Source organism: Notothenia rossii (assembly GCF_949606895.1).
Source record: "Notothenia rossii genome assembly, chromosome: 8".
NCBI lineage: Eukaryota > Metazoa > Chordata > Actinopteri > Perciformes > Nototheniidae > Notothenia > Notothenia rossii.
Genome location: NC_136906.1, coordinates 72,633,840 through 72,647,933, shown reverse-complemented (window position 1 = coordinate 72,647,933; position 14,094 = coordinate 72,633,840). Strand labels below are relative to the sequence as shown.

The following is a 14,094-nucleotide window of genomic DNA, read 5'->3' as shown; positions in this document are numbered from 1 at the left end:
TCTCATTGTCCTGTAACTTTTTGAACAAAAGTTGAATAATCTCGCTTAGAAATGTAAAACTTCTCGGTTTTAAATCTTGGTTTATCCGCTGTAGTAATCCAACATGTCCTGAATATTCTATGTATTTCTTATCATGTTATCCATCTTATATCTTTTCTTCCTCTTTAGGTGGGAGAGTTTGATACTGGTGCTCATGTACATGGGATACATCCTCGTCATGAAGTGAGTTCTGAATATTTTGTCTCTTATTCGATTATTCAGTCCGTCTGACTGATGGCACGTTCCCACAGCAACCACCTGAGTGTGTGCGTGGGGGTGGGGGGTGGGGATGCTTGAACTCTTACCCAATGATACCTGTGGGCTGATAATGATGAGTGCACTCAGGTTTCACAAGAGGAGAGTGGGTTTCCAGCTGGAGGGAAGCTTCTCATTTCCATGTCCTCTTTCCCAGATGTTAACGCTCGGCTTGGCTTCCTCAGTTCCAGAAAGATTTTTGTGATGCCCTTTCAAACATTTGGGATAGCATTTTCCTACTTTTTGGACCTTTGACCATCATAGATATAAGAACTTGTATAATTCAATTTTAATTATACAAATGGATTTACACAATGTGTTTTAATGCTGCGACTAGATCTCCAGTTGGCCATTTCTGGTGTTTTACTGGTTTAGTTTAAACGAATAATGAACTGTATTTAATTTTATAAAACTGTTGCCCCATGAAACACTTGAATATAGTGTATTATAGCCTTTCTTAGGGGTAGGGGTGTCTTTGTAGTCATGTTCCGGGGTATGCATAATTTATGACGATTTTTCGATAACAATCTTACACAATCTCGTCTTTCTGTTTTTAATCATTCACCTTTCAGTTTGTATCACCAAAGTCAACCTATTTTGCCTTATTGAGTGTTCATAGTCCAAACTGCATAATGCCGCCCCACGTCTCTGTCCAGCCGGTAATCTGTGTTACACTCAGCAGCCGTCTGCTCTCTCCCTGCCATAAGAGTTTAATCTTTCTCCCTCTTCAGTGGCTAAGAGCACAGGCTTAGCCGGATCCCTCCTCTCCTTTCTCATTTGGAGGAAAGAAGTGCTCACTGTAGGATGTGCTGTCATATGTCTCCCCTCTCCCAAAAATATCTGCTGACCATTACGAGCTGTTCCAGACAAAATGGAGTAGAGAGGGTTTTATTTAGCACCGAGGTGACCTTCCAGCGCCTGGGTTTGTTTTTGTATCTTTCCCCTCTCCTCAAATAGCATGCATGCTGACAATTTTGAAAACAAATAACACCATAGGGAAACCACTAATGACACAATGTAAAAGTAAAACAAATCTATTAATGCTTTTGATTCCTAAATAATGAGCATTTGTTTTGGGATGTCATTAGTCTAGATTGCTTGGATCCAACATTGACTTAATTAAATTAGAATCCAACACCCTCCTCCTATCTGCATACAATTATCCCCATTTAGTCTCTTGTCCTCAAAGACTACAATCTTTAAGTAACTTTTTACAATGTAGTACAAATTTGAACTTCTGGGTAGTATTAGCTAGATAACTTTGTTAGCATTTGCTTGACATCTTAAAAACTATATCCACAGTTTAAAAGTGGATACTGTGATGATAAAGAACAATAAAGTATTAACATTAGTGTCTCTTGTCAAGCTAGCTCAATGCTTTCTTATCACCTTATTCGAGGTTAAAGAAGGAATAAAGCTCTGTATTTATTTTTAAACTTTATCGACAGCATCAACATTCCTCAATTTGACTCCTAGTAACATTTTTAGCCTTTGTCAGTTTTGGCTTAAATTCTGTACAAAAAAAACCTTCTATCCTTTAACGTTGAATTCAGTGAAGGAAAAAAATAACAAACTTTCATTTAGTTTTAAAGTTTACACTTCAAGGCATATCACCTCAGAAAGGGAGAGGGCAGCTCCTGTGGGGAGTTTGGTTCTCATAGTGTGTTATGTTCTTGGCAATGTTTCCCCAAGTCAGTTATGTGGAAATTCCCTGTGTACATCTTATACAGATGTTGTGGGCTACACATTGAAACCACTGCCTTGAAATTTGTGGCTAGATGGTTTTCCTTTCTTTTTTCCGACACGGATATCTTGAAAGTGGCTGAATGGCTTTTAAACCATTCAAGCTGAATTATAAATACCCACATTACTTCATTCGTTTACAATTTGACCTGCAAAGATGGCACTTCTCTCACAATGATGAGATGACTCTGGCAATTAAAGTGTGTTTAGTGTCTGTGAGATCCCTTTTGATGACATGTCCCCCAAATGGTCTTAGGCCTCTGGGAACACTAACTTTCTATTCTAATGTAGAACAGCATATGTTTGTATATTAAAATGCTGATGTGGATTTTTAGAAAGTAGGCCATCTTTACTGTAAACCAATATTATAGAAATACAAAGAAACTGGTTATTTTGGCTAATTAAACTGCATATTCAATTCAGTTCCAGCCTTTCATCTGGAGCTCGTAAACCCTATTTGTTGTAAAAGTATTTCTTCAAACTGAATGCCTTATCTTTTTGTTCCCCCCCCCCCCCCCCCCCCCTTTTGAACTCTGGGTTGAATTATTTCAGTATCTTTAATTTAGGGGATTTTGTTCCATCTCTTTATCAGATTCAACTCCAGCATGCAGAGATTTTTCACGGGTGCAAAGTCGAAGAAGAACGTGGCCAACGGTAACGCTGCGGCCAGCAGCGAGATGGAGGACGGTAATACTAGTTATGACTATGTTGTGGATGACGACCCGTCATTGCCATTACTCTCACCAGGTAAGGTTAATCAGACAGGCTGGGTACCTCAAGACTGTTCTCTGCCAGTAGTGAATAGTGAAAAATATATTAGACGATTTGACTTTGATTCTCTGGAAGACTGTGGTTGTTTCCGCCGTTAGAGGGTCTGTGGCTTAACCTTTGCTCCTTTCTGCTGAATTTATCTACATTTTCCTTATCTTATTCTGCTGGAATTACCTTAAAGCAAAAGTTTGACATTTTGGAAACTATGCTAATTTTGTTCCTTGCTGACAGATAGATGAGAAGACCGATAACACTCTTAGATTTGTTTAGCATATGGACTGGAGACCGTGTTGTGTCTAGATTATATCTCTGGATTTGCAAACCGTTGCATAATGGTTAAGATTAGGCATTGATCCTTGAAAAGTAAAGGTTAGGATAATTTGTTGGGCAGTGAGTCTTGTGAAAGTTAGTAAATCAAGAGTTAGAATGACAAGGTAACTCAAAGAAACGAATAAGATAAAGTCAAACACATAACAGCTTTTAAACCAGTTGGTTATTGTCTTTACCCTTACTTTAAATTTGTACAAATGTAACAGCTGAAAGAATGAGTTTACTAATGAGCTTTAAAATGATGGTAAAGAGATTTTGTTACCTTGGTAGAAGCATGTGAATTATTTCCCCCCGTTTTCAGGCTTATCCCAATGCTAAGCTAATTTCCTTCTGTCTGTAGCTTCATATTTAGCATAGCCTACTGACATGAAAGTGGTCTCAGTTTTTCTATGAATTTAACAAATAATAGCTGACATGCTAAATATTGATCTTTATAGGTGCTTTTATGAAGATTGTCACCTTCAGACAAAGCTAGGACACTCTTCACATCAATGTTTTCCTTTGGTACAGTATGCTAGGCTAACTGCCTGCTAGCTGTAGCTTTATTTTAACATCAGTTCACACAAACACATTTTCCAAATTGTCAAACTATTTTTAACATGATTCTGCAGAACTACATTTTCAAAGATAATGAAAGCTTCAGTCCCTTGAGCTCATGAACTGCACTACCTGAAGAAAGACGGTTTGTTAAATCTACCTTTTATCTTTTTCTTTGTCCCGTGGTAATTTTGTAAATCCTATATGTTCCTCGATTAATTTTTCTTTTGCGGCCAAGTCCTTTCCTTGGCTGATAAGCAACTGAAGCTTATCGGAGCATACAGGGGGCACAAAATGAAATGCTCCTGTTTTTAAAATGGGGGCAGCTGCAAAGTAGAGTTATTATTTAATCTTCCTTCAGTAATGCAGTTAAATGTCAGGGGACTTTGTTGTCTTGGGTTTCAGACTTATTAAAAAACGTCTGGATACATTTGCCTCTTCTAAATAACATCTTTTAATGTCATGCTCTTTGAGATGTCCTTTTTGCCGCAACTCTCCACTTCTTCCTTTCCTGCCTTTGACCTTTTTAGAAAAAGTCTAATCAGTGACATTTAACCCTTTCCACTTTGGCTGCATTAGATTTAACCTGCCTGTCTGTTTAGCCTTACTAAACTTATTCTTGCTTACTGTCAACAGTGTTGTGCTGCTGTGTGCCAATTCTTTCTGCTTGCATACTACTTTTCTCCTGCCGGTCTCTGGGGCGTAGACCCCCTCACTCCTGAAGTGGTAATGAATTTCACAAGAGGAAATGTTTATGCCGGCTCTGTTTACACTGTTAATTTATGTGCATTCTTGCATGAATAATAAGTCAAATTTAAGGCAAAGTTAAACTAATAAGTTTACTGTAGAACTTTTTTAATTCCCCATTCACTGCATCTTAAAGTTAATTGTAAACAGAGAGCAAATGAGGAGTTATAGGGTATCAATAAAACATGTAGAGATAGGTTTTAGGTGTCAGATACCTGCATTAGAGATTAACATCGTCAACTGATGGACGCCGGAGGTCATGTTTTTCATGTCATTTTAAAATCAATCTCGGTCGACCGATAAATATTCACTAATCGCAGACTTCAAAGCTGCACCAGGCAATTTGGGAAAGCTTTTTGAAGCTCAGTACCCAGAAATCATGTTAACTCTGCTGGTGTGTGATGTCTTATACCAAAGGGGAAAGAAGAGTTCAACGTTGGTCGGTCCAGGGGGGATTCCCAAATATTTAAACTCTATGATATGAGGGTAGAGTGAATTAAAAATAGGAGTGATCATTAATCTGCTACTCTGTCAAAACTGTAGTTATTTTTATTAAGTGGTCCCATAGCTGAATTGGCTGCAACTGGAAGGTTTTCTGCTGCTCTGTGAACCTCACTCATATTTACATACATATATTCTACATCCTGCAAATATATGCAATTTGTATTTAGACTGAACACGTGTTCATAGGTGAACTTCTGTAAAAACATCCTTCTAAATACATCCATGAAAATCTCATGCATAAAAGTGTTGGTTTTTATCAGTTGAAACAATTCATAGGTTAACTTTTTTTTAAAACCTATTAAATTATCTGTAAAATTCAATTGTTATTTGGAAGATGATCTCACTTTATTGCGAGATGTAAAACACTGGATTTATAATGCTTTTAACCTTCATATTATGTTCCCTTAAAATGAGTTTCCTGGCAAGGCAACAAAAACAAACACTCTCTTCCCTCATCTCTGAAAAAAAACCATAAAGCCACCTACAGCCATTTCTAGGTCACTTTGTAAAAGCTAAGGGAGCCAATCCAAAGTAAGAATGAACTTCAGAGCTTTGGAAAACATCCCAACCTGTCCAGACGGGACATCCAGGCTGTTATTTAGTGGACGCTGTTACTCTGAAGTTTTGATTTGTGCAGGCATCAAACTGCCCGAACTGAGCCCACGTCGTGATTTAGGGTAATGGGAATGGTGCGTGCTAACCTTGCCTGGTGCAGCTCTAACTCAGAAAATATGACAAAATATCTCAGGTTTAGCAGTCATTTATATTCATTAGCAACTTGTCCCAGGAAACACTATTGACTTCAAAATGATTGTCCAGTACATATTTCTTACTGCCTGAAGTTTTAAAGTCCATATACTTCAGTGAGGCAATTCAAACGAATAGAAAGTGAGTGAAAACAATCGTATGCTTGTCTGATGTTTGGTGGATTCATGGTTTTGATATTTTGGTTCACTAATTACATTTGTTTTATTTTTCTATATTTAAATCATCTTCATCCACCCCTCAGTCAAGCCCACCAAGGAATACAGCCGTGGATCGGTGGTCATGGTGGACGAGATCATGCACGACAGCCCTTCAAAGTTCAGGTTTCCAGAAGCGGGCCTCCGTGTCATGGTCACCAGCCATTTTGGACCCAAAACCCGTCTGCGCATGGCCAGCCGCCTCATCATTACAGAGGTACAGATGAATGTTGTTGCTCCAATAAGATTTGCTACTGATATGTTAATTTATTTTAACTCCAGTTAAGCCCCATGCCCCGGCCCGCATGACGCAACATCTTGCATGAAATGGCGTCTGAGGGCTTCTTAACATTTAACAAACTATGAAGGTGTCATACCCACTTAACGGGAAGAAACTCAGCTATCAGACAATATTAACCATTTTTAGCTAAACAAAAAAACAAAGGCTCTGAATTAGTCCTTGAGCTAAACAATTCTAACGCACTTAGCACAGAACTCACGGTAAAATACCCTTATTACTTATTGGATCTGCACAAACAAGATATCGATTAACAAGCTGAGATTCCACAGATTCCATAAATATAAGTATCATCACTGAGCGATCAAAACGCGATAGGGGAAGCAAACACAGACATTTACGACAGACTTTACGGAGCAAACACGGGAGAAATGTCTTACCTTTTGTCTGATCAAAAGTTGTGTTCAATGGCATTAAAACGATAACAACGCTGCTGAAGGTTAATCCAATGTGTCTGTGTCACTTGGAAATGATTACTGATAATCCATCTTCATATTTATGTCAATAACAGAGTTTTCATATAGCTGCTATGATAGCTACCAGAGTGTATGACTGCTTCCTGTTTTGGGCATTCTACGCATCACTCATTCACCAACGGCTAAAGTTTAGATGGATTTGAGGAACTTCCCCTCGATTCTATTGGCTCTAACGGTTAAAAAGAGATGTCAATCGTCAAAATCGACCGAGGGGGGCCAGAGATATGGAAAATCCACCCAAATGACCCCAGAAGTGTTTTCTTTTGCTAAACCTCTCTAAAAAGATCAAATGTCACTTGTTTTGCATCAATCTTGATACAGGGTACTTATTATATGTTATAGTTTGGATTCCTAAAGCTTTTAGTCTCCGATCCCATCATCAAGGGTGGTTTTCACTATAAGTAATGTTTTTTTTTTCTTTGGACAGACACTATAATTTACATATCTTTTTACTATGTTCAATCTGAATTTACTTTAAAATAAAAAAAATCTATATTGATTCTAACTTTTCTACATCCCACTCACAGGTTTATCATTGCTTTGAGAAAAAAGATGATTAATTTACCCCTTTTTTAGAAGTGAAGAATATAATTTGTTCCGGGAATGTCATTGTCATGCCTGAGGCCTGAAAAACAGGCTCGTGGCTTAACTGGTTAAATCTTTTCAGCTTTGTGTTTGAGATTAGTTCCCAAAAAGGCTTCCCAAAGAGTCCTTATCTCACACAGACACAGTATGAAAAGATATGTTCAAAATATGGCTGGAGCGATGCAGTCGGGAGTATAAGCGCGTCCTCTCATGTGCACTTTGACTTAGTTTCTTTTTTCTGAAAGCGCCAGAAGTTGGTCCAAGCTGCCAATGGCGTGGAGACACAAGTGATCGACGGGAAGGTTGAGATCGAGAACGGAAACGTGCCAGAGGACAAACCCACCGAGGAGCCGGAAAACATAACCATCTCACCGTTTCATATCCCACGTATGCATTCACTTAATGTGCATTATTTGGTGGACATGGATGGATTCCTTGGGGTTAAACATATACGGAAACAAAGTAGTTTTTTCCTTATTGACATTTCAGACACTTACATTATTTATATCTGTGTCCAACTGTATATCCTTTCTTTAAATATGCAATACATTATTAATGTCTTTGCTCGAATGTCACTGGCTTTATATGCAAATTATAAAATGTAAAGAAATGTAGAAGTTGGTATTTACAATACACAAAGGACAGAAGGTCTCCTTAGAATGACATTAATAATCGATGTAGAAATAGATTCATAATATCTAAGGAGGAAACCTGACTTGATTTTAAAGTGAAAAATGTGTAGGAAATGTAGTGTTTCTAATTATAAAAGTGTATATCAATGTAATATGTTGAAAGAAAAACAATTTCCACCATATTACTGAAGAGCAAGAGGCTGATATTTGGTTATAATGCGTCTTCCTGTTGCAGGGGGTATTGGCAGCAAATTGAAGTGGCTGATCTCGTGGCCTCTGCTGCTCATGCTGTTCGTAACCATCCCAAACTGTGCCAAGCCTCGCTGGGAGAAATTCTTCATGCTCTCCTTCTTCTTGGCCACCGTCTGGATCGCCATCTTCTCCTACTTTATGGTCTGGATGGTGAGTGCAATGTTTGTGTGGATCAGTCAAGAATTTCATATGTTGTGAGTGTGAGAAATGTGGTGTTTGTTGGATCAAGGGCTGCTGTTACAATAGACGTAATTGACTATTTAAACTATTTTTTGTCGTAAAGCTTGATGCGATTAATTCCTTCTGCAAATTGTATCTGTGAAAACATTCAATGATGGCCATTAGAAATCAGAAAAATCTATTATAAAAATTAATTAAGGCCGTATCAAGACCTGGATTCACAATATTTTAGTCTAACTGTCAAATTTAGCACATTATTGTGCATCACAACCAAAATGGTGGAAGCAACCGTTAGCCAACTATTAGGAAGCTGAAGTTTAAATGTTCGATGGTCAGTAACTGAGCATTAAACAAGGACATTGTTGGCAAAGTTTAATGTGCTTTTTGCCATTCATAATGCTATTTTTAAGTGCTGACACTGTATCTGTCTCAGGTGACTATAATCGGCTACACTCTGGGAATCCCTGATGTCATCATGGGCATCACTTTCCTGGCAGCAGGCACCAGCGTCCCAGATTGCATAGCCAGTCTCATTGTCGCTCGGCAAGGTATACCGATCGCTCTGAAACATTTGAGATGCAATTATGGTGGAGAGCCAGAAAGTGCTTTCTGGGATGTCCCTTTTTGGATGGAGAAATGTATCTGTATGTATTGTAAGCAAAGTATCCTCATACGACATTGCGTGTGATATCCTACAAAAAGTTATCCTAATTTTTCGTGAGTTCTCGTACAAATCTTTAGGAACATGCTCGCAGTATTTTCAGGATAAATTTAGTGGGAGGAAGTCTTGTGTTTTTGTCCATACCATCCACCCACCCAAAATCATATGGATTATACAGGAGTTGTTTTAGTAGGAAACGTACATATAACAGTGAGTTTCCTTAGTAGGAATTGCTACAATTTGCATGCACATGGCGTTTACATGCATGTGTACACACCATAATTGATAAACCTAGAAGACTTGGTTCCTAGGGTAACAAATGAGTTGCCGCCTCATGCATGTAAAAGAGTTGGAATTAAAAAGAAAAACATCTCTGCATATATCGACATTATGGTGAGTCACGACTTGCTTCTGAATAAGGTTTGGGCCCTTGTGAATAACTAAAAGTGCAGAACAGCAAATCATTAACCATCGATTAGAAAAAATAAGTTTACTTGACCTGAAAGCATAGAAGAGAAACTTCCTTACCCTTGCTCCTTCTTACTACTCTTGGTTTTGTTGCAGGTTTGGGAGACATGGCGGTGTCCAACACTATTGGCAGTAATGTGTTTGATATTCTCGTGGGACTGGGGGCTCCCTGGGCGATCCAGACCATGTGTGTGAGCTATGGATCAGAGGTAATAAGCTTGTTTATTCTGTATTATTGGAAACAAACAATCCAGTTACTCATTATCTCTGATGTTGACCGATAACGTTCAGGAGCTGCAGGTGAATTGTGGTTTTTCCCTTGTGTTTTGCAGGTGATGATTAACAGTAAGGGCCTGTTGTACTCTGTGGTGCTTCTGCTGGGCTCTGTGGCCCTCACGGTGAGTAATAGTTAAGGATGTCTACGCTATACAAACATATTGACCACTCCCAGGAAGAATGCCTGTTTACCGGACACGTCTGAAGTAAAAATGAACAGTACATTATTACAGAAAAACAAGATCCCTGTTCTCATCACTGACAGATGCTCTGTTACACAATAGTGACTAAACCAAATGATGTGCTTTACCAAAACATTTAAATTCAGTGTTGTATTTCCTGTGAAATATTCCCTGCTGCAAAGGTTTAAACATTTTTCTTTTTGGAATAAACCGAGCGAGATTTGGGTAGTTATACTGCATTCATTAAGCAATCTGAATGGGACACTCTTACTGGATAAAATAAACCAAAATGATCATTTTAAAGCAATTATGTCTGACTTTCTGGCCAGAACTGAATTGAAATATATTCCTACTTTACAATTTGATATCAAACAACCATGGGTTTTTGAAATTAGTTTTTCTGAGCTTGCTTTCTGTGCCGGTGTGCCAGCTGCAGAAATTCTTAACATCACCAGAGATAAAAACACTGCTGTGGTGTGATCTCTGAGCAAAGATGAACATGGAAATGCTTCTTATAGATTTAAGTTTCATGATGAAATATGCATTTTATGTTTAGTGACATTTTACTGCCTATAAGTCAGCTTTTTTTTCTCCGTCATTTTATTTTTACTAAACTTCGATGACCACACTGACCTATTTTGTATGCGTGCAGGTGCTGGGGATCCACGTGAACAAGTGGAGGCTGGACACGAAGCTGGGCATTTACGTGCTGGTGTTGTACGCCATCTTCCTCTGCTTCTCCGTCATGATCGAATACAACGTGTTCACCTTCGTCAACCTGCCCATGTGCATGGAGGAGTAGAGTACTGCGCAGGAATCGCATACCAAAACCTCAATGCTCCCATAGCAACCCAACATTTTTTTTTTTTCTTTCAATGATACTGGACCTATCTGCAGACTCCTTTCCTTACTTGCAATCCTTTGTCCCTAATATGAATCTCATTTCCTAAAGAGGCAGTTTAGCTGTAAGAGTGGACTCCGTTCTGCTTCTCTAATTTGACCTCTTGTCACACAGTGCCGGTCCTTAATGCCCATTTGTTCAGGCTTTGCCTGTTATTGCAGTTAAAGTCTTTATTTCCTCTTGTGCGCCTGCTAACTTTCTACCCATCTAGCATGCCTTTAGATGTCGGGGATCTCAGAATCATAAGTGCCCCTGTTGATTGTCGGTGTGTGTGTTTTCACTGTTTTCACATTGTAGATTTCCACACACCATTTCCAAAGCCTTTTCACAAACCAAACCAGAGTCTGTGAATAAGAAAAAAAATCGTATGATTCCAACCAAAATCCCCACATAGACAGAACTCTCCTCGCTTTCTTCCTAAAACAATTACAGTAACCCTGGCACCCAAAGATAAAATACACTCCTTTTTCTCCCCCCACGGAGGAGGGCTTTGTCCTCGGCAGCTCCCCCCCTCCTGGACCCAAATACCCTGGCATGGCCTTTGGCATCAGGGAGCAAATAGTGTTAGCGCTTCGATCCCTCTCTGCTACTCTTCTCAACCTTCATCTGCTTGATCAAATCTGCTTTGTTTTCTTAAAAAAAAAAGATGACATTTTGTCAGGACGCTCTGTGTCCAGAAATATCACAGTCCAGATCAGATGACTGTGAGGGTGTTATGCATATGCAGCACTGCACAATGTAAACTTGTAAACACTTATTTTATTTTGTATTTTTTTTTTCAAACCAGGGTTTTGTCTCGTATGAGGTGCGGAGGACAGCTTGTTGCAAATATAGGACATTGCCTGTTTTTCACTGAAACAAATTGCACATGGAAACGCTTTTCTTGCTTTGTGCTGTAAGGAGATTTGACCACTCAGAGGGGTGTGTGGCTGCTGGTGGAGACTCCACTCCAGCGTTTTATTCATTCATCAATGGGTCAGTCCACTTTTCCCTCTGCACAACTTCTGAAAAAAAAACTGGCTCCAGATCTGTGGATGCATTGGATTTTCGTCATCATCAGGTGACTTGTGGTCATCTGGAGACAGCCACAGCATGGAGGTCATTGTTTTACAGTAAATGGAAAGAAACAAGGCGGTTCTCAACACTGACTGTCTGCTATCACACCCTCTGGCCAGTAGGGGGTACCTCAGCCCCTCTACCCAGGGCGGGGGTGCCAACCACAGCCGACGGTTATCAGGGAAACTTGGAGATGGACAACTCCAGCAGATGGCGATGGCGTGGTCTCTTGATTTTTGAGTTACATGTAGATATTGCACTTTAACAGCCGTCCTCTCATTCTGAATCAACTAGTGCTTCCTTCTGTGCGTGTGTATTTTCAGTGTATAAGTGTGAGTGTGTGAGTGAGAGGATTGTGTGTGTGTGTGTGTGTGTGTGTGCGTGTGCTCGCTCAGTATGGGCCCACGCTATGTTTCCCACACCGGGCTCTCCACACTTGGGACGGACTGTAACCTCGTTAGCACCATGAGCACACCCGACTCTGACTGCAGTGCATGCTGGGACATTACGTGCAGGTCCTCCACAGCATCACTTCTGGGCATCACCATGGATACCGCCCGACCCACTTTACAAAAATCGGCAGCTACACTGCAATCCAGACATTTTGACATCATGCAAAAATGCCCACGAGGAGTCCACAAGTGCTGTGCAGAGACTAAAAGGGCGTGTGGGGAGTGTTTTCAGTGTCGAAATTATTCCTGTGCCACACCGTTGGCAGCAGGCTCTTGTATATGCAATCTCAATTTAAAGAATTCTATGTGACAGAGGGCCCCTGCAAGGTTGCCATATAGAGACGGGGGAACCTCGTGGAGATGTGACGTTGGTTTGTCTAGTACTACTTGATGTGTGAGCTCACAGGTGTGTGTTTAGTAAAAACTGAGGCCAAAGGAAAAGTCCATTTCTGGAACTGTGGCTCTGAGGGAAGTCCTACACACACTATCCTTTTTTGACCCCTCTTTCTCCACTCTTGTCTCCTCCTGCACAAGGGCATTAACTCGCCACTAACCCAAGCTGAACGAGCAGCAGGGAATGCATGGATGACTTTCCTCCACCGCCCTCGGGACATTGTTATTTTTGAAAGGACATGGATGAGAGCAGACTTAAAGGGGAAAAAAAAGAAATAATAAAAAAAAAAAAAAAGGTCGGACCCCCTTAAGCTGCTATTCCATCAGGGTTCAAACTGCTGTGTTTACTGGACGGAGTTGACCACACAGGGCCTACAGACTGCTCCACTATGACATCCTTCCTCCTCCTGAACCCTTACAGTGGGTCTTATATAGAAACAGGACCTAATTTTTGATGCTTTTTCTGGGGAAGGAATGTCCGTGCTGTACTTGAGTTGATTCAGAATGTGCAGGGTTATTTATTTTGTGTATATTGTTGTTGCTCTGTGTGGTCATGTCCCGGTTGCCATGTTTGAGTGGCACAGCAGGGGGGAAACACTACTCTTTTGTCCTCATCTTGATAGTTATCACCGGTTGTCTGACTCGCAGCTTAGTTACCAAGTCACTTTTCTTTGGACGTGGGGGAAAAAAATAATTAGTATTCAGATGCCGTTTTTGTCGTAGCTCTACATAAATCCAGAATGTATGAAAAATCCTGTGTACAAAATAAGCGCACACACTTTAGAACACACACGTTAGAAATGGCAATTGAACACAAGAGAGGACCGGTATGTATTTCTTGATTGAATGCGACCTGATGCACTGTGAGCTCAATGTGACGTGGGAGTTGTTTGTCAAGAATAATAAATGATTAAAAAAACATATTTAATGTAAAGTTAGTTACTATAAAAACATTACTGAGGACATCTGTATAACTTATATGAATGTATTGTCTTGCTATACTGGACATATCCAACCAATGCATTTTACTGTAAAGCAATAATGTGAAGAAAATAAATAACATGGCAAAAATAATTCCTGTAAATTTGTCCAATAAATTCTTGAATTGTTTGTGAAACACATTAAATGAAGCCATTTATAGATGTATCTGCTGCTTGTTGGGTTTTGTTTTTCACAGCATGTACCGATGTTTTAAACAGTTTGAAGGGCACTTCTTCGGTTTTGTACAAAACAAAATATACAAATTATATTACTTTTCACCATTGACTTTAACCTAATATGGATAGAGTCAATGGTGAAAAGTAACATACTTTGTAGTTTTGTTTGATACTTTATACCTATATACATTTTACAGGAAATAAATGTACTTTTTATTCCATTAAATGTATTCCACA

The 14,094-nt window shown here is 39.5% G+C and overlaps 1 protein-coding gene across 3 annotated transcripts in view; it reads left to right on the top strand.

Moving 5' to 3' along the window:
- slc24a4b (solute carrier family 24 member 4b) overlaps positions 1–13,036 on the top strand; it is a 35,046-nt gene extending 22,010 nt beyond the window's left edge. The window contains exons 9-17 of one of the 3 annotated variants that reach the window (XM_079643507.1): positions 169–222; positions 2,630–2,784; positions 5,936–6,105; positions 7,499–7,634; positions 8,115–8,281; positions 8,745–8,859; positions 9,537–9,649; positions 9,773–9,838; positions 10,551–13,036. In XM_079643507.1, coding sequence (XP_079499633.1) covers positions 169–222; positions 2,630–2,784; positions 5,936–6,105; positions 7,499–7,634; positions 8,115–8,281; positions 8,745–8,859; positions 9,537–9,649; positions 9,773–9,838; positions 10,551–10,700 — 1,126 coding nt within the window. In that variant the 3' untranslated portion in view covers positions 10,701–13,036. Of the gene's footprint in view, positions 1–168; positions 223–2,629; positions 2,785–5,935; positions 6,106–7,492; positions 7,635–8,114; positions 8,282–8,744; positions 8,860–9,536; positions 9,650–9,772; positions 9,839–10,550 lie in introns of all 3 variants that reach the window. The other 2 variants (XM_079643506.1, XM_079643508.1) reach the window with 2 other exon arrangements.
- The last annotated feature ends 1,058 nt before the right edge of the window (positions 13,037–14,094 follow it).